Below are 20827 nucleotides of genomic sequence, written 5' to 3'. Positions count from 1 at the left end.
CAAAACCTTGGCCTCTAGTGTAAGTAGTTCTTGTGAGGTGCTGTCAAGTTGGTTCTGGCTTGGTGTGACCCCTGTACCCGATCCTGTGCCATTCTCAAGTTGTTGTTGTGCTCAGGGTTGTTGCTGTAGCAACAATGTCAGCTTGACTTGTTGAGAGATTTCCTCTTTTTTCTGACTCTTCTTTTTCAAGCTTGCTGTCCTTCTCCAGGGACTGTCCCTGCCTAATAACGTACCCAAATACATGAAGTCAGGTCTCATCATTCTCACCTCTAGGGAGCATTTTGACTACTTTTTCCAAGGAAGATTTGTTCATTCTCCTGGCAGTCCATAGTATATCTCATATCTCTCACCAACACCATAGTTAATGGCATCGTTATTCTTAGGTTGTTTGCTGGTTCTGGTGAGGATTAGGGTGGAATGTTGGCTCGCTAGTGGGTGTGAGATGGTATGATTCGGCCTCCTATTTAAAAACTCATTTAGTCAGCAGTATGCTGATAGAATCCAGTTTGGAAGTCGCCAGGCCTCAGGCCTGGTTTTAATTGTTTTTAGTCAAACATTCTTCTAAGTGGTATAGCACTGGTCTGTGCATTGCTGTACAGAAGTAACTCGTGGTTGCTGTGATGCTAAACACTGTGACACTGATGTGTCAAATGTGATAATGGTTACCTGTGGTGGACAATGTTTGGTGGAACTTCCTGATTAAAACAAGCATGGAAGTAGAAGTGGCATACACTTCCGAAATGGCTTGCCTCTGGAAATGTGGAGGAACGGTGACAGTTATACAAGTGTTCATAGGAACGCTATGAATCTGTGATTCGATGGCTATTAATAACAACAACCACCACCACCATCTTATTTATCAGAGAACTGGACAGTGAATAAGGATGATAGAAGAAGAATTGATGCCTTTGAGTTGTGGTGCTAGAGAAAAGTACTAAATATCCCGTGGATTGCTAAAAGAACAAACATACGTCCTGGAAAGTGTGCAGCTAGAGCGCTCCTTGATGACAAAGCGTCATCTCTCATAGTTTGCATATGTAGATAGACGAGGCTGTTCCTTGGAAAGGGACGTCATGCTTAGAAAGATGGAGGGTCAGTGAAGAGGAGGAAAACCCTCAATGAGATGAACTGACGTCGTGCCTTTAGCAATGGGCTTTCGTGCCTCAGAGATGATGAGGATGACACAGGGTAGGCAGGTTTCAGGTTGGCTGTTCATCGAATTGCTATGAGTCATGGTTGACTCGACAGCAACTAACAGCAAACTTATTGTCTCATTTTTGCGTATATGAAGCTCCTGAAAATACCATGGGTTAGGTGAGGTGGACCCAGGTCTTCAGAGTGACATCCTTGCTTTTAACACTTTAACGAGGATTCTTAAAGCAGATTTGTCTGATGCACTACATTTGTTTTACTTCTTTAGTGCTTCATCCATAGGTGTTGATCCAAGTTTTCTCTATTGGTCTTGCTTATTATTCCAGTTGTTTGAGGATCTTTGCTTTTTGATATCGAGGTGTAATATATTTTGGAGTGTGCAGTCTCTGATTTTTATCAGTGTATCAAGTGGTCTTTTCATTTCAACGTAGCGAGTGAGGCTAAGGTTACCTGCACATCATGTATGGTTACGAGTCTTCCACCAATCTTTTTGCCCCGTTCTTCTTAGAGTTCACTGTCTCACAGTATACTCTTAGCACTCAGCTTGAATCGACAGGCCTCCTACGTATCTGTCGTTCCAGTGGAAAAAATAATGAACCTTTTTTCCTGCATAGTTTAATCATATTTTAAATGTGTTTATGCTGTTAGATTGGCTGTCTTTCAAGTCCAGTTACAAAATAATATGGATTAATGAGGTTGTTTTCCTTTAATTCCTAGAAGGATTATGTGCTCCCTCAGGGCAGGAACCATGCACGTGATATTCTTTGCCATATTTGCACAGCATTTGCCATGTAGGAGTGAACTCTGGTAGCAGAGTCTGGAAGGAGTTGTGCTGCTTGGAACCTTTCTGGTGGTTCAGATCTACCAGTGGTTCTGAGGGGGAGCGATGGGCAGTCTCCTTCTGTGTGAATTAAGGTCAGCTGTGAGTTGGTTACAAAGACAGTGAATGAGTGAGTGCCATGTTGAATGGTCCAGTATATGTACTGAATGAAATTGAAAATAAATTGCAACACTGTGACTTGTTTCTTTTTGACTTGTCAGTTGAGGGTTGTAGAGGCAGGAACATACCGGCAAGTAGAGTGTTCCTGATGGTAGTGGGTTCGTGGAGGGAAGCTTTGTATTGGGACTCGGTGAATGGTTCATACCTAGTATTGAATCTGGAACAATACTTATTTGTAGTGAACTTTTACCACACGGATGAAAAGGATTGTCAGTGAGTTTTATTTCTTGCTCAGCTTTTTATTTTCTAGTTCTTCCCATTTTCTGTTTCCTTTAAGATGTCTATGTCTTTGGGACCGTAAACTTTTGAGTGGGTGGGAGCTTGGGGAGAGTTTGAAGGAGAGGCTGATTCCTCAGTCTTTTTAGTCTGTACTTAGTTTTAGTTCCAGTTTCCACAGAGATGACATTGTCAAGAGCTCCCTCTGTTGCATGGAGTAGGAGGTACTTGACGGCTTCCTTCTCTATTCACAGGTGGCATCCAAGTAAATATTAGCCCACATGTCCTAGCTGTACAGTATTGTAGCCATTTCATATCCCAATTCCCCAGAGCTCAGTCACTGCTCCAGGGCCAGTGGCTTTGATGGTTTCCTTGTGAGTAACTGGTCTAGGCCTCAGCTGGAAGGAGTGCATCTTCTAAGAGACAGTGTCGTCTTAAGCAACTTCCACTTTGGGGACAGTAATTCAGCAGCTTGACGGTTCTGGATTTGAGTTCATCAGGGCTATGCATCACAGACCTCAAACACTGATGCTTGTCTCTCCCTGCATACAGACATTTACCTTTTGTTGTTAGGTACGGTCCGTTTGACTACTCTCATAGCAATCCTGCAAACAGCCGATCTGAACCCTGCACTGCACCATCCTCTCTCTCAGGCTCGGTCGTTCTGAAGCCATTGTGGAGGTCATCGTGTCTGTCTGCCTTGTTGAGGGTCTTCCTCTCCTTCGCCGAATTTCTGCCCTTCCTGGCCTAATGTCTCTGAGGACAGGTTCCTCCTGAAAATATGTCCAAAGTGAGAGAGAGTTTCACTCTCCTTGCCTCTAAGGAGCACTTTACTTGCACATCCTTCAAGACAGATTTGTTTATTCTTTTGGCAGTCTGTGTTGTATTAAAATATGAGTCTCAAATCATACACATTTGTACAAAATAAATGTTACTGTAAGTAAAGGTACAAAGAGATGTTTTATTGATTTCTTTTTAACCATTACTTAATTTAACACTTCTTTTGTACAGATGTATGTAATTTGTGACTCTGTGAAACCAGACGTTGGCCTTCCTTGTACAGAAAAATGGATTTTGCCTTAGCTGTTTGCAAGGTGAGCTCTGGTGGCTTAGTGGTAAGGAACTGTGCTGCCAGCTCAAACACATGGGCTTTGATCCCACCAGCTGCTCCATGGGGGTCAGATGGGAAATCTCCTATGTGACTTACTGCCTCTGAGTCGGTTTCAGTTCAACAGTAAATAATAGTAAACACCAACTTTGTCCAGTAAAAGCCAGAACCTGGAAAGCTCATACTTTCAGGTAACAGTGGGCAATGGAAAAGTGGTCAGACTGCACCCTGTCGAAGGTGGAAGAGTTGTGAGCCCTGGAAAAACAACGCAGCCCAACGATTCCAGCTCTGGCAGATTCCACTGTATATGGCATCTAGGAGACTGTGGTGATCCTGCAGGACCACCTGTTACTCCACAGAGAACCTCTTCCATTTCCAATCAGTAAAAGAGAAAATGTGTTTCTGTATCATGTAAGATTGTTGCTGTTGGTGTTGTGCTGTCCTGTCAGAACTGACCTATTGCGACCTTCCAGCGGGTCTTCAGATGCAGTAAATCACATAACAGATAAGATTGAGGGAGAAACTCTTCTGAATATACTTAATTTGATCATTAACTTATCTGATCTAGAGTATTAACCAAATTCAAGAGTTGTTCCTCTTCTTTCCTGACCATTTACTTGAAAACCTTTAGAGATTTTCTGAACATCTTTGCCTTCAAAAGAAGGAAAGATGTTACAGAAAATGGAAGTGTTTTGGTTGAGTGTCCAAAATCCAAACCCAGTGCTGTTAGTCGATTCTGACTCACAGCTACCTTATGGGACAGAATTGAAGGGCCCACAGGGTTTATGAGGCTGGAAAGCAAACAGCCAGTCACATCTTCCTCCTGCATAGCAACTAGTAGGTTTGAACTTCTGACCTCTCAGTTAACAGCAAGAGTGCTTAAGCAACCCTCTTCCTGGGCTCCTTACCCCCTTAACATTAGTACTTAGATGGGACAGATTTCCATGGGACAGTGGCCTATGTTGTTGACAGATTCCTTGGTATGACTGATAGTCAAGTCCTGGAGGAGTTATCAAGCTCTGTCATACGATGCTGACCTGAACGTCTCCCAGGACAATCCATATGTGCATCCAGTGTGTCTGCTGGTAAGGAATGCGGGTGATCTGGGTTAGAGCACTCAACGTGCGAATCAAAAGGTTGGTAGTTTGAATATAGTAACTGCTGTCATATTTGTTCTTGGTTATGTTAACAGTGGGTCAGAACAAACACTGTTTTCCCTAACTGCCCTAAATTAAGTTCATTTATATTCTTGCCATCTAATTCTGGTGACAGTGAAAAGATAACTTCTGTTAAGAAATTTTTTATTTGTATTTCTTTTTCTCAGAGGACTCGGTTAGCTTCTCCTGTCTTACCCTTCCTCCACTCCTACTTGATTTTTTTCACCCCGCATTTCACTTTTTAAAAAAATACAGATTTCTTGGTGAACTGAGTAAAGATTGATACTTGATAGTCTAGTCTTCAGATAAACAGTTATTGCACACTTCTGCTTGAGTGGCAGTATGTTTAATGACAGACATTAAGTAATAAGTATATATTACTAAGATTATACCAAATTCACCATTTTTGAGAGGGTTATTTTTGTTAGGTGCTGTCAAGTGAGTACAACTCAGTGACCCAGTGAACAAAAAATCTGAACCATGTTGTTCCATCCTCACACTTCTTGGCACACACAGGAGCCCATTGTGGTAGTCACCATGTCAGTCTACCTGGTTAAGGGTCTTCCTCTCCTTCACCAGCTCTCCACCCTTCTCAGCATCATGTCCTTCTCCAAGCAACATGCCCAAAGTATGTGAAATGAAGCCTTGTCATTCTTGTCTCCAACAAACACTCCGACTGCACCCTCTCTAAGACATATCTGTTGGTTCTCTTGGCCGTCCGTGGGATGTTCAGTGCTTCTCTCCAGAACCACAGCACAGAGGTGTCAGTTCTTTTTCTGTCATCTTATTATCCAGCTCTCAGATGCGTAGCAAGTAATTGGAAAGACTGTGGCCTGAATCAGACTCACCTTAGTCCTCAAACTGACATCGTTACTCCTCAGTACTTTGGAGAGGTCCCTAATTGCAGATTTTCCCAGTGTAGTGCGTCTCCTTATTTCCTGACTGCTGGTACTAAGGGTGTTAATTGTGGATTCAAGCAAGATGAACCTGTTGACAGTTTGTATCAGTCCAGTGGTGAGAATCTTTGTTTTCTTGGCATTGAGATGCAATCCATACAGCTACATTTCTTGATCCTCTGCAACAAGTGCTTTAAATCCACCTGACTTCCAGCAAGCAAGGTGTGTCATCTGCATAATGCAAGTTGTTGATGATTCTCCCTCCTGTCCTGATGCCACACTCCTCTTCATAGAGTTTGGAGTTTTTAGTTTAGAGGAAACTCTCCTGATCATACAGCCTGTTTTATGCCCCCTTTGTTCGCCCAAAGTCTGTTCTCAGTTTCCTAGACTCATCAAAATCAAACTCAGTCAAAAAAAAAAAAAAAAGGTCATTGCCATAGAGTTGACATCAACCCCTAGCTGGCCCTCCAGCAGGTTTTTAGAGGCGGTACAGATTGCCCATCCTTTCTCTGATGGAGTAGCTAGTAGATTCCAACGATCAGACTCTGGGTTGGCACCACTCGTTACCCACAAGGCCTCCTACCTAATGCCTTACAAATGGTGCTCGAGGCGTGGTTCTTTTGTCTGCTTGGTTCCTGGCTTCTGTTTGGGGCAGTAGAATGGAAGTGTAATTTGCTTTATAATTCAGATGAAAAACCAGAACTAAGAGTGAGATAATGCAGGATAGCATGCAGAGCAAGCAGCAGGGAGTAGAAGCTGAAATGAATGCTTAATCCTTTACCATGATGCATAGCCGTGCTCTGATAATCAGAGAGTCTCCGCACGCCGCCAGGTTGCTGGATTGGATCCTTCCCCCCCCCCCCCATTTTCTCTGAGGCTATACTGGATCAGCAGTTTTGCATCTTATACTTGTTTATGTTTTAACTTAAGATGATCTGTGACCAATTAAAAAAAGGATGAGCCCAGGTTTTGTTTTGGAGACTAAGAAAATTACCTTCCCAGAGGGTTTCTCTGTGCTTGGGGTTTTCGTAGAATGTACAGTAACACCTTCCTAGTTAGGACTTGCACTGCCAACCCAGAGGCAGGCAGTTCAAATCTACCAGTGGCTAGGGGGGATAAAAAGATGGGTAGTCGTCTTCTGTGCAGCTTATGACCTCCGAAAATTCGTTGCAAGGTCAGCTCTGCAGTGGTTCTGGCTTGATGGCAGTGAGTTTGAGCTTAAGTTAGAAATCAAAAGGTGTGACAAACTTAGCAAAAGGGTGCCTGTGGCTGAGTATCTTGTGTTTGGCGATGTTAGACTGGCATTAACAGGTAATGTAACAGTTTGTCTTTAGATCATGAAAGTGGCATTTTTTCTATTGAATAAGCTTTGCCAAGAAGCATGTGGCTGTTCTACAGTGATGAATAATATTTGCCGAAAACCCAGATGCCCACGCCAGCTGATTGGTTACTTAAGTTGGGAGGCACATTTTCCCCTTGCCCCCACACCCACTTCCTTACGTTCCTTGGGAAGAAGAACATTATAAAGAATAAAAGATTCTTCCTGAACTACCACACAGAAACCCCCAAAATGAAAACCAGCTTGTTTTCACTTGAGCTGATTTCTGACGGTGACCCCACCCATGTGTGCAGTGTAAGATCTCACTTCACAGGAATTTCAAGACAGTGGCATTATGAACATGTCACCAGGCCTTCTGAGGGGCCTTTGGTGGGTTTGAGCACCTTTCAGTTGGGGGAGGCCTTCCTGGCAGTTTGAGCACTTTTATTATTGTTGTCATCCAGGCACTTCTGTTTGGAACCACCTAAATATAAAACCTACTGCCAACCCCCAGCAACCCTCCACAGGGTTTCCAAAGCTGTAAATCTTAAAAGGAGTGAGCAGGCCTCCTTTTCTTTCTCTTTTGGAGCCATTGGTGAATTTGAACCACCAGTCTTTTTGTTAGTAACCCTACATGCAATGTTTGACCCACGGAAGCTTCTTTGAACTATTGTTATGTACCGTCAAGTCAGAACCAACCCATAGTTGACCCTGCAGAGGTTTTCTGAGGTGGTAAATCATACAGGAAGAGATTGTCCATGTTTTTCCTGTGGAGAAGCTGGTGGATTTGAACCATGTACCAATGTGTTGGCAGTGTAATTCTTTACCACTGTGCCACCAGAGTTCCCTTTGAACTATATGTAAGCCCTACTGATTTTCAGAGGTTGCTTTCTTTGTTTTCCCCTGGGGTGTAATTCACATAGTACAAAGTAAACTTTTATTTCTTTAGTGTATTCACAAGACTCTGTTAATTCTAGAATATTTCAACACTCTAGACAGAAACCCTGTGTCTGCTAGCAGTTACCTCTGACTCCATATAGCTTTGCTGTTGTTAGCTACCATCAAGTAGACTAGCGACCATATGGAGAACAGATGGGCGTCTCGACGTGTCCCGCGCAATCCTCCTCATCTCGGACGTGACTGAGCCCACTGCTGTACTCTCCGTGTCAGTCTATCCTGTTGAGGATCTTTCCCTCTTTGTCTGATCCTCCACCTTTCCTACTGTGATGTCTTTTTTTCCAAGGACTAGACCCCCTGACAACATGCCCAAAGTATATGACATGCAAAGTTTCACCATCCTCGCCTCTGAGGAGTACCCTGGTTGCCCTTTCTCCAAGACAGACATGTTTGCTCTTTTGGCCATCCATGGGATACTCAGTACTCTTCTCCAACACCCCACTTCAAAGCCATCCATTTTCCATTATCCTTCTCATTGTCCAGCTTTCAGATGCATGGAAAATTATAGAAACCATAAATCTACTATGGTGTCACTCTGGAGAGTAAGGTGTGCCTGATACAGGGCATGGTCTTTGCAGTCATTTGTTGTGCATCAGAGAGCTGGACAATGACTAGGGATGATAGAAGGAGAATTGATGCCTTTGAGCTGTGGTGCTGGAGAAGAGTATTGAATGTACCATGGACTGCTAAGAAAACAAACAGCTTCACCTTAGAGACGGTTAAACCAGACTGCTCCTTGAAGGCAAGGATTCTGAAGCTTCGTCTGACATACTTTGGACATGTTGCAAGGAGGGACCAGTCCTTGGAGAAGGAGGTCACACTTGGGAGGGTGGAGGGATAGCACAGGAGAGGAAGACCCTCTATGAGGTGGATTGATTCAGTGACTGGGATAATTGGGGTAGTGGTGTCTGAGACAGTGAAATTGGCACAGGATAGAGGAGGGTTTGGGTCTGTTTGGCATAGGGTCACTATGAGTAGCAGGCAACTGGACGGCACATAACAACAACAACAGTCTTAGAGGTGTGGAGGGACATGTGTGTAGTATTACAATAAAACAGGTTGTCTGTATAACTTAATGGTTGTATGAGGGTCTTAGAGGTGAGTAAGCTTTCCTAGGATACAGCCTCCTATTTCCCTGCCATCTCAGCTTCATATTTTCAGCTTCTCATCTCTAGGCCCCTATGGAAGAGAAGGCCCGAGTTCCTGTCTGGTTCCCTTTTACAGATTGTGATTTTCTTTAGCAACTACCTGAAATGAGATATAATGTACAAGAAGTTGAGTCTCATTGACAGCTACCCACCTTTTGGTGTACCTGACAAGCACTCTTGAGAACTGAATCAGAATTGCCAGCAAAAGCTATCCAGTTCTCTTAACTTGTCTTTTCTGTTACTTTTAGAATAATCAGCATTCATATCATACAGGACTTTGTCAGTCAAAACCAGACAAACAGGTAGCTTGAACAGATGGCAGGCTGGGCTACATGTGTCAGATATGCCCTAAATACATGCCTTGGATCCCTGCCCATTGCACTAGTATGGATTGAGAGTGTGAGTTTTGAAAACTTGTCAGTATTAATTTAAAGTGTGAGAGGAATTACCAATCTTCAGGAGTTTCTCTTTCCTATAATGGAAACAGTATGGCATTGATAAGTGTGATGAGATGCAAAGTGTGTGAGGGAACCGTGGGGCTGCTCACTTGAGGGACTTGGTTGGTAATAAAATTTCTTAGCTGAGTGATGTGTTCTTTGTTGCTCAGCCTCTCCCAGAAGGGTGTCTTGAACTTGCATGCAAGGCTTTATCCTTCCAAAGTGCTACCTTTCATGTGACACTTTCTCAGTCTAAGCTCTCTATGTGTGTTCCTCTATTGTAGAATTCCTTGTCATGCAGTTACAGAGATTACAGAGTCTATAGAAACCATGGATATGAGGACGTGGGTGCTGGAGGAGCTGGTGCATGTGTATAGAAACTGAAATCATCATAGATAGATAGGAGTGGTTGTCAGACCATTTTACAGCAATGCAGGTGGCTTCTTCTCTCCTGCCCTCCTGGGCCCACTTATTTTAGCTAGTGGAAGTTTGGGATTCACTTAGCTCTCTGCCTCCCTCAGCAGATAAAAGGCAAGAGGAATGCTTAATTTGGGATTAATGCATCAAAATATTGCAGTTAGAATAGATAGAATGGAGCCCAGTTAAAGCAAGTAAGCTCTTTCTGGAAAGATGGCATTTCTTCGAGGATTATTGGATTTCCCCTCCCACTCCCATTAAAAAATATTTTGGTCATTATGTACAAAAGAATATTTTCATCGCTATTGAATTATGTCAAACCTTTTTACCTGGATTTAAAAAATTCACTAAACACTGCTCTTGTCTTTTCCCCGAAGAAATCCCCAGAAAGAGAAGTAAAAGATCTTCTTTTCTCTTCTCATGCCCCCTCACCTTTAGTCTCTCAAATCCCCACTATCATAGAAAAAGTACTTTGTTAGCATATGTTACATTTCTTTCCTGTTGCTATTCAATAAAAATGTAAATGTGCCCATCTATCTGTGTGCCTTTTCTAATGATATTTCCAAACCATGTCAGTAACATTGTGAACAGGTGACCTGATTTTACTTTTCAGTGAATTGAACTTTTCCGCACCAGTTACCCAAATATCTTAATTATAAACCTTTGTAATGCAGTGACATTCAGAGTTATCAAGAGTTGATGCTTTTACCACAGAATCAGACCTTTATTCTGTGTTCTGCTTATTGGACTGCTACTTAAAAACAACCAAATGGTCTTTGTTGATTCCTTTGAAGATAGACACTGGTGGGTCAGGAGTAGAATTGTTACCTTGCACGTGAGAGACCTGAGTTCTGTTTCTGACCTATGTGTCACATACACAGCCACAACCTGTCCAAGCCGTGATGTTGAGCAGGTTTTAGTGGAGCTTCTAGACGGAAAAAAGGACTGAGTTGAGGGACTGACTCTATAGCAGCTGACAACAGCAACAGTTTAAGAAGGGATTAAAATGCACAGTAATAGGGACCCTTTGGGATATTGGTAACATTCTTTTTTATTGTTCTTGACAAGTTCTGCTGCTTTGTCCTTCTTGGGGCAGATTGAGTCATAGTTAAAAATAGTTTTAATTAAAATGGGGTACCCTCAACTGTATTTCAATTAGTAAATTTCCAGCTTCCTTACCATGTGTTTTTGTTTTGTTCTCTCTCTCTCTCTTAAAAAAAAATCACAACGCAACAGCAAGCAAGGGCTGAGCAAGAAGAAGAATTCATCAGTAACACTTTATTCAAGAAAATTCAGGCTTTGCAGAAGGAGAAAGAAACCCTGGCGGTAAATTATGAGAAGGAAGAAGAGTTCCTCACTAATGAGCTCTCCAGAAAATTGATGCAGGTAAATTACCTTTTCTCTCTCTTCTCATCTTCCCTGCCTATTTTCCTCTCTAGGAAAAAAAAAAAAAGAAAGGAAAAAAAAAATAGAGTTTAATAGAGCACTTTGCTTGAAACGTTTATTGATGAGGTTGTAGCTGAGGTTCTTTGGATGTTAAAAATACCTAGGTGCAGGTGGGTGCAGTGGCTACTCACGGTTTTGAAGCTGTAGTTTGTCTTCTCTGGCAAGGTAAGAGATTTTATACCCTGCGTCTTGGAAAAAAATTGTTGCTAAGAATGAAGCCTTAGGAGAATTTCATGCTGTAAATAGCATTCTGGAGATACATGCTTTAACACCAAATGTGGGATTCCTTCCTCCTTACGTGATATCGGTAATAAGTCAAACATAAACCTTTTTAGCAGTCAGAATAAAGTCTTTTGTATGAAAATGTGAAATGTCACTTTCCAAGATAAAAAAGGGTGATATTTAAATTGTACAACCACCCATGTTTTAAATGAGTGACTGATGTGTCTCTGAATAGATAGTGCACCAATCTGGAAACTAAAGATGTGATGTCAGTTGTTGATAGTATATGGAAAGCATTACATGAAACACATCATACAGGATGATTTGTTATCTGTGGTTCAGTGGCTCACACTTCTGCCAAAGCTTACTTTACACTTCTTTTAAAAAAAAACATGCACAACTCATTAAACTTGTTGCCATCGAATAGAACCAACTCATGGCTGACCTGGCAGGTAGGTATTCAGAGACTGTAAATCGCACGGGATGAGGTTGTCCATCTTTTTTCCACCGAGCAGCTGGTAAATTCGAACCGCCTACCTTTGGCAATTGCAGCTCCCTACCCATTGGGCCACCAGAGCCCCCCAAAAGCTTACTAGTAAAGTACAAAAGGATTTTGTACTAAGTATGGAAGTACTTTAGTAAGCAAAGCTATGAAAGTACAAAGGTAAAAGTCATTCCAGGGAAATTCTTGGATTTCCTTAGTAAGGAATGAAAAATAATTAGGATATTAGGTTGTCATTCATTATTTAATGTAGGCTGTCAAAAATAGTAAGCAGCTGTTATAAACTTACCTAGTATCACTGAAAATTACTCTGATTATTTTAATTGAACTGTACTATTTTAGTGAGGTTATAAAAGTATATTTAAGTTTTTTTAAAACTTAACTAAATTCAGATTTTAACCTTTTTTTATTTCTTCAAGACAGACATGCTTTATCTTTTGTAAATTATAGAATAATGCAACATTACTTAACAGAATGAACATTCAAATAAACCAACCAATTAATAGAAATAATAGTAAATAGTATAAAGAAGAAAGTGAAACACTCTTGTAACCTGGAAATGACAAAGATAATAACCATCATAAGTTTTATGCATACAAAACACAAACAGGTAAACAATTGTGTCTTTTTTTTTCCAAAGTCCAAATCAAACTTTATTATTTTATATCCATAGTAATATTCTGGAGAAGGAAGCCAGGATATATAGTGCATTAGTGAAAAACTAAAGTTTATTCTGAGATTTCAAAGTTAATAGTTACATGTTGTGCTACGTGCCTTTTTTTTTTATAATTTTTTATTTCAGTGAACATCTACAGAGATTTTGGAATTCCATTCATTCATTGTCACACTTTTCTCCCCGTTCGCTCCTCTCCTTGAAAAGCAAAAGAAAAACTCCTTCATTGGTACACAGTCCCCCCTGCACACCCCCCCACCCCACCAGATTTTAACCTTTTAACATGGATAATCTTTTAACTGACTTTGAACCTGTTCAGCTGCATGCTAAGAATTTACATTTCTGCCTGAGATAGTTCTGAATTAGAATCTACATTTTAACAAGATCCCTAGGTGATAAGAGCACCCCCAGGTATTAAGAATCATCTGGGGATCTTGTTAAAATATAGATTCTGACTCAGAAAGTCTTAGGTGGAAAGGCAGATTCTTAGTACATATTTATTTGAACTAGTTAAGAGCACTGACTATAACCAAAAGACCAGATGCTTTCCTGTAAAAACACTGATACTATGGGACAAGCAGTTTTTATCCTTTCTTTCTCTTATTCTCTTTTGTCTACCTAATTACTGGATAAAGATAACTGTTTTTAGAGTCATGAATAGAGATGTCCAGGCATAATTGTCTATCAGGTTTATGACAAAAAGTCTCTGCACTGGAACTTTCTGTTCCTATTTACTCTGATTTAGGGGGTGGAAAGGAGATGAGGAGGAAGAGATTGACCTCAGGCTAGATTGATCTCACCTTAGCATCATTAGATAATTTATTCTGCATATTACTTCAAGAGCTATAAGGATGCAATTACGGTTTGTTTTTTCTGCATTTAACGTGTAATCAGATGCCCTGATTTTGAATACTCTTAAGAAACATTTTTTTTTCTCCCCTTTCAGTTTACATGGTGGTTAGTACTTGGAGTCTTTGACCAAGTATATATAAGGCAGGCAGCACCCAACCAGCCCCCATACTTTTTCTCGGTAAAGACTCATTTCAGTGGAAGAAGGTTCTGTCATTTTTTATTTATTTATGATAATAGTCCACTTTCCATATCCCAGAGTCATTTCCAAGGACTTGCTCTTTACAAGAAGCTGCTAATGAGTCAAACCCAAAGAATCAGGAGCGTCAGAAAAGGAAGACAGTGACAGCGGTACACTTGATAGGAACACTTGAGTTTGAAATATAAACTCTGAGCATCCTAGAAATAAGAAAGCTGTAGCCTTGAGAAATATGGTCAATTGCCTCCTGTATTCTTGAAATCTAAAATAATAGTTCTTTGTTGAATTTCTGTTAAAAGTATTAGAAAAATGTTTGGAACAGATAATTGGTAATGATTTTACAACATCATAAAAGTAATTACTGTCACCAAATTGTACATACAAATGAGTGAAGTAGCAAATGTTTTCTTACATACATATTTTTGTTTCACAATATATTTTTGAAAATGTTCTTAGTTGATCAGGAGGGAAAAAGCTCATATATAGAAAATCTAAAAAAAATTGGGAGGAGGTGGATCTTTTTAAAAGAGGCTGAATAGTGTATAAGATCACTAGCAAAATAAACTGGCTTTGTGGTCTACAAAACTAGTATAGTCATCATGACACTGTGTCTTATTTTTGCTCTCAGCCAAAACAAAGGGGGTGGGATCGTGTGAAGACAAGACTACACAGATCAGTAGATTGTTGAAACCTTAAACTACAGAATCCAAATAAATAGATGATCAACATGTCCTTGAGACAATTCGTCATGAGTCCTACCGTGGTTCTCAGACTTTTGAAAGGAGATTGATACCAGGTAGTTTGAGGTTAAGGTCTCGGGCAAATTCTTGAGCTGTATTTATTCTCTGGAATGATAGGTGATCTCTTCAGGTGCATTCTCTTAGGTAAATACTTCAGAACCTTTGTTCTCGTTTTGAGGAGCTAGAGAGAGATTTGTTACAGCTACAAGGAGTTGGGAGGAGGGGTATTGGAGCCATGCTGTCCGTACATAGCCCAGACTTTCAAGTATATATTTCCTTAAAGGTCTAACCAGTCCCTTTTTGAAGGGCATTATCTGCCATACCAGGGAAAGTTTAACTCCACCTGGAGGATTTTGAGAATAATTGTTCCTAAGTAGACTTTTCAGCTATGTAAGTACCTTAATTTATCTTTGTAGACGTTTACTTATAAATAGGTCCTTATTACAAAGAACCTGGTAAGAGCAGCCATACCCCTCAAACTTGACTGATATACTAGAAGTGAATTGATTTCACCTTGAAAGTATTTAGCATTTATCACCCTTGCTCCACTGAGTTATCTGTAGTTGTTGTTGTGTGCCAACCCATACCTGACCCTCCGACAAATTTTCAAAGGCATTTTAACCCAAAGGAGATTTTTGCCTATCTTTCTCCTGTGGAATCACTAGTAGATTTGAACCTTGTGCCTTTGGGATATCAGTACAGCTTCTTACCCCTAGGTCAGCAAAGCACTCTTTTGGTGACTGGGTAATACTTCTGTGTTCAAATCAAAGGGATATGATCCTGAGGGAGAAATGAGATTATAGTGTTGCTTTAGAGATATCACTTCTCAACTCAACTTCTGTGACAAAAAAAAAATCTCACTCACTCACTCACTGCTTTCTAGTCTGTTTCAACTGAATAGAGAGGCTATATGTCTTCACGGGAGATGGCCCAGCTTCTCTGTCAAAAGCTAATGCTTTTAAAGATTCAGTCTTAACTCAAAGATTATTTAAGTGTAAATGAAAAGACAAGGGATACTCCTTTGCCCTCTTGAAAGATTTTGAGACATAGCTTTAATGCCTGCAGAAATGATAATCCTCCCCAAAGGAAACAAAACGAGTGTAAAACTTTTTCTCCCTTGCTTTTGTATGAGGACGCTCTGGCAGCTTAGTGGTGAAGAGTTGCACTGGCAACTTGTAGTTCAAATCCACCACGTGCTGTTTGAGAGAAAGGCAGTCTCCTCCTATGTGATTTACAGCCTCTGGAAACTTGCTGGATGGTCTGCTATGGAGAGTCGGTTCCAACTCAGTGGTGCACAGCAAGAACAATGGACAAATACAACATCATTCTCTTAATTTGTCTGAAAACTATTTTTCTTTTTGAGCCCAGACACAGAAATTGACTCATAAGACATTATCTTAGTATTATTCTAAAAAGACCTTTCTAATATTTTTTGTCAGTCCAGCAAAGACCTGCATTAGAACTATATTCACCTCCGGAGTTCCTTGAAGACGAGTGTGATTCAGTCATTATTTGTCATTTAAAATTCACAAGGATTGTTTTATGCATCAAATTGTTCATCATAATTTAATACATAGCATTTATAGTAGAAAAACACTAAAAGAGTATTCTTCAGAATGTGAATGGCAATTATACTAGGGTGGTGAGTTCACTTCCAATTTTCTAAAAACAGCCTGAATTACTTAGGACCAAAAGAATAGTTTTGTCTTGAAAAAGGAAATTTAAAAATAGGATGCCTATTTTCTCGTTCTCTTTTGAAACCTCCATAACTCACAATGAAAGCTCAGAGCCCTCTGGGTTGATTGCATCTGTTTACCATGGAAAACAATGTACTGAAATTTCTGCAAGCTCGCGTACTAATGTACAGGATTCATCTGTCCACATCATTAATTGTTGTTGGGAACCGTGAGTTGAGTATGACTGATCGCCACCTTATCAACAACACATCTGAACCCTGCCCTAACCTGTGCCATCCTCATCATCTCTGACACACTTGACTTCATTCTGCAGTCACTAAGTCGGTCTGTCTTGTTTGGAGCTAGCAGAAGTAGAATATTCTAGTGGCTTATTGGTAAGGACTCACCTTCCAACCCAAAGGCAAGCGGTTAGAGGCTGCTCCGCTGAAAGAAAGATGAGCAGTGTCCTCTTGTGCGATTAACTACCTCTGAAACCTGCTGGAGGGTCAGCTGTGGGTCGGTTCCAACTCCACGGTACTCAACAACAAAAACAATCGTTTATAGAAAATGTGTTTCATGCATGTACATTTTATTTTATATAATCTTTCTTTTGCATTGTGTTTTGTACATGTGCATTTTTTATACAATAATTCACTTACATTCTATTTTATGTGATTAATTGCTTTTTTGATCTATGTCTGTTATCACCCCGTCTTTTCAAGTCTCCATTGAATCTTTCCTATTCCTACATCCGTCTGCCCACTAACCTCTGCTATCCTAGTTCCCCTCCTACCCACAATGGTTAGTTCAGGTTTTGTTTTGTTTATTTTTTTAAAAAACGTGTTTCTCTTGTACGGGTTGGCTACCAATCACCATGGTAACTGGAAGACCTGCCATTGCCAAAGTTAGTATCGTTTTAGCCTATATGAATTTCTCCATCTTTTTTAAAATGCATCAAGTTTACTTCCTATTTTTTGGGAAGCCCTGTCAGCTTGTTCAGTTGTTGCCTACACTCTTCTGAATTAATTTCACTACTAAAAGTTAATAGTACTTTTTATTCCCTGGAATGGGATTGTGTGCAAAGCTACATCTCTGAATATTGCCAGTCAACCCCAGGTTTCACATTTCAAACCTTAAATAGCAAGTAGACTTGTAGTATTGTTCTTCAAATTCACATATTACACTGGACCTGGTCATCAGAAAATAATGGCACCGTGGGTATTAGAAAATAATCATGCCATGTCCCTATGAAAAGGACATATCCTTACTGGTATTTGAAAGTATAAGAATAAAAGGGTCTTTTGATCTTTTTCTAAGTGGCATGGCTTACTTATTTTATTATTAACTCTGTCTCTGTGGTTAAAATGTCTCCTGAAATTAGTTGAATTTCCTAGCATCTATGGAAAATTATGTGTGGAGGGAAGGAAGGATATTGTGGGCAAAAACCACTGTTGGAGCTGCCACCACCACACGATTTATGGCTGAACATTTCAGAAGGGTATCATGCAACAGCTTCATTCTTCCATCTCTGTTTGCATAGGACTAAAACTCTGAGGATGAGTTGTAACAAGTCTGGAAGTCGACTTCCTCTTCTGGACAAAAGGCTTTCCATCTTGTTTGCCCTTCCTCCTCCTCCTCCCCCTAATTTTAGAAAAGTAGTTTCTTCTGTTACCATTTCAACACTTTTCCATTTTTACTGGGGCTTATGCTTCTCTGGGCTCTGATGGTCCTGTCTTTAGGGAGTTGTGCTCCTAACCCTCTCTGATGGTTCACATAGACCACCAGCTCCGAGAAAGAAAGATGGACATTCTCCTCCCTTGCATTTTACAGCCTCAGAACCCCATTGGAGGGTCAACTGTGAGTCAGTTCCAGTTCATTGCCAATGCGGAGTTTGGATATGCTTCTTTAACCCCAGAAAGGGTATATCTCTGAGCAACGTGGCATGTCCACATGCATCAGAAGTGAGTCTGGACACTCAACTCCCTTATTTTCTAACCCAGAGACCAGTATCAGAGTATTCCTGTTTTCCCCAAGTAGCTAAGATGACAGTAAAATAATTTTGTTTGTGCAGGCATCAAAAAATCACATGCCATGGTGATTTTATTGAATTTAATGTATGAAACAGTTTTGTTGACTGAATTTCAAGGACATCCAGATTAAGACTGCCAAAGAGGAGAACATGGCTCTTTCCAAGTTAGGGCAGGAAGACCTGGAAATCTGGTCTCTGTTAAAGTGATTCAACAGACATGCGCTGTCTTGCCTCTCAATTTTTCAAGATTACTACTGGTTTAGAGAAATTTGTTACCACATCATAACTTACAAAACAGTTGGGCAGAGCTGTTTGTTTACTTATTTATTAATGTGTTTATTTATTTTGGAGATTTTTTTTTGCTCTAAATTATCTAAAACCTTATCTTTTTTTTGTTCTCATGCAGCTAAGGACTTGCATATTCTGTCCATCTATTGCATGTATTCACAGCACATCTGTAAAGAGCTTCCAGGTGGTTTTTAATGCATTTTAAGTGCTGTAGCCACCAGTGGCCAATATATAAGCCAGAATTCTCCTGTTAATACCATGCCAAAATGTCTCAGTTCAGCATAATTTGAATTACGATTATAAAACACAATAAAACCAAAACACTTCTTTAGTCTTGAGAAGACATTAGTCTTGAGAAGACATTGAGTTTATTATAAGCCATGCATGATGCATGGGTATGTTAACGTTTTAACTAGACTTGTGCCAGCGTAGAGTCTCAAAAATGGAAGGGCAGAATAGCTTCTTTCTCTGCCTGGTGATTTCCTTGGCCTAAAATGTGTGAAAATGCAGATAAAGAGAAAATAGAGGTAGAAATAATAAGGTCAAGCTGCAGTGAGGAGTAGTTTTCTTTTTCAGGGTGTGTGGAAAGCACTGTTATATCTGCTTGAAATGATGAAGCTTTTGAAGGATTCTTGGCTGTAGCCATCACTAGAAATGGTTTTTCAAATGACTTTAAAATTTTGTAACCATGGTCTTCGCAGTCACCTGTTATGCATCAGAGAGTTGGACAATGACCAAGGAGGATAGAAGGAGAATTGATGCCTTTGAGCTGTGGTGCTGGAGAAGAGTATTGAGAATACCATGGACTGCTAGGAAAACAAATAGATTTGTCCTGGAGAGGGTTAAATTGGGTGGCTCCTTGGAGGCAAGGATTCTGAGGCTCCGTCTAACTTACTTTGGACATGTAGTGAGGAGAGACCGGTCCTTAGAGAGGGACATCATGCTTGGGAGGGTGGAGGGACCGGTGCAGGAGAGGAAGGCCCTCTATGAGGTGGATTGATTCAGTGACTGGGATAATTGGGATGGGAGTGTCAGAGACAGTGCGATTGGCACAGGACAGAGCGGAGTTTAGGGCTGTTGTACATAGGGTCGCTATGAGTCGCAGGCGACTCGACGGCACATAACAACAACAAGTGTTGCACTGTTTTGCATTTCATGGTAAGATTCTTTTTTATTTTGAAAACAATTTGCAGACAACCTATTCTGTAATTACCTTAAAATACATAGTTACAGACCTTAAAATACAGTTGTATTTTGCTGCTGACAATCTTCACCCTCCCTCCCATTTTATTCATAAACTACAGAAAAAGAGGCTTTTTAAATTTTAATTTCCAATCTCTCAGCTTAGAATGAATTTCTTAGATGAAACATTTTTCAAAAGAAGAAACGGCAAGTTTTTAATGAAATGGGTTTTCCACGCAGAAGGCTGACTTCAGAGCTTATGGGACTTACTTATTGTAGAGTTAAAGAAAAGAAAAGAAAACCAGAAACACACCCAGAAAACTAAACAACTTCTTCCTAAGCATATTTCTGTAAGGTGTTAATGCTTGTAGCAGCGTCATGCCCTTGAAAATCTAAAGAATTCTTAAGTGTTTGGAAATGAGAATTTGGACTGAAACCATCAATTCCCAAGCAAGGACTGACAGGACTAAAATAACTTCTTAAAAGTTGTTGTTGTTGTTTTTCCTGAAAGGACCTAGCTTCCCCCCCCGCGCCCCCTTTTGCAGAAGTTATATTCTTCCCTAGGAATGACAGATAATTCAGACAAACTTCACTGGGGTGGGGTGGGAAGCTTCTTTAGAATCATCAAAGTAATAATAAAATGGTGAAGAACTATTGAGTTAAGACCTGAAGGAGGCTGGGAATGAGACAGAAGCCCCCACCTCCTGAGGGCATTTGCTGTTCAATGAGAAACAAGAAACTGGAGTTGTGCTTTGATAGTTTTATTGGAACTAATGTTATAGAAGTTACCGCTTGGGCCCAAGGTAGAGACTCTGCAAAGTCACTTCTAACTTTAAACTGGAATCATAAGAGCCCCTCTCTCAAGATTAGAGTCAACCAATTTTGTACCGTCTGGATTAAAATGAAGCTTTCATTTTGATTAATTTCTGGAGGATGCTATAATTTTAGGTCATATGTTTCCGCTACAAATAACTTCAAATAGTGTCCGGTGTACAGCCAAAGAGAGCTGTACATATCAAAATACAAAATTCCATGAATATAAACCAGCAATAATAGAACAGAAAAGGACTCTACAGATATTTCAGATACTTGATTATTAGGCTAGAGAGACCAACTATAGCCAAAGAGCTAAAAGCCATTCTTGAAGACTGAAAACTATAGAAAGGGACAGTTATATCTGATGCCTAATCAGAAAGTGTAGGACTGAAAAAAAAT

At 40.3% G+C, this 20827-nt stretch overlaps 1 protein-coding gene across 1 annotated transcript in view; it reads left to right on the top strand.

Moving 5' to 3' along the window:
* Window positions 1-20827, top strand: part of CCDC6 (coiled-coil domain containing 6) — a 135647-nt gene that overhangs the window by 55603 nt on the left and 59217 nt on the right. Inside the window, exon 2 of the mRNA XM_006895586.1 lies at window positions 11043-11192. Coding sequence (XP_006895648.1) covers window positions 11043-11192 — 150 coding nt within the window. The remainder of the gene's footprint in view (window positions 1-11042; window positions 11193-20827) is intronic.

Source organism: Elephantulus edwardii, unplaced genomic scaffold (assembly GCF_000299155.1).
Source record: "Elephantulus edwardii isolate Elephantulus edwardi_28Jun2011 unplaced genomic scaffold, EleEdw1.0 scaffold00170, whole genome shotgun sequence".
NCBI classification, from domain to species: domain Eukaryota; kingdom Metazoa; phylum Chordata; class Mammalia; order Macroscelidea; family Macroscelididae; genus Elephantulus; species Elephantulus edwardii.
The sequence above is the reverse complement of the archived record's forward strand: the minus strand, read 5'-3'. Positions and strand labels throughout refer to the sequence as shown.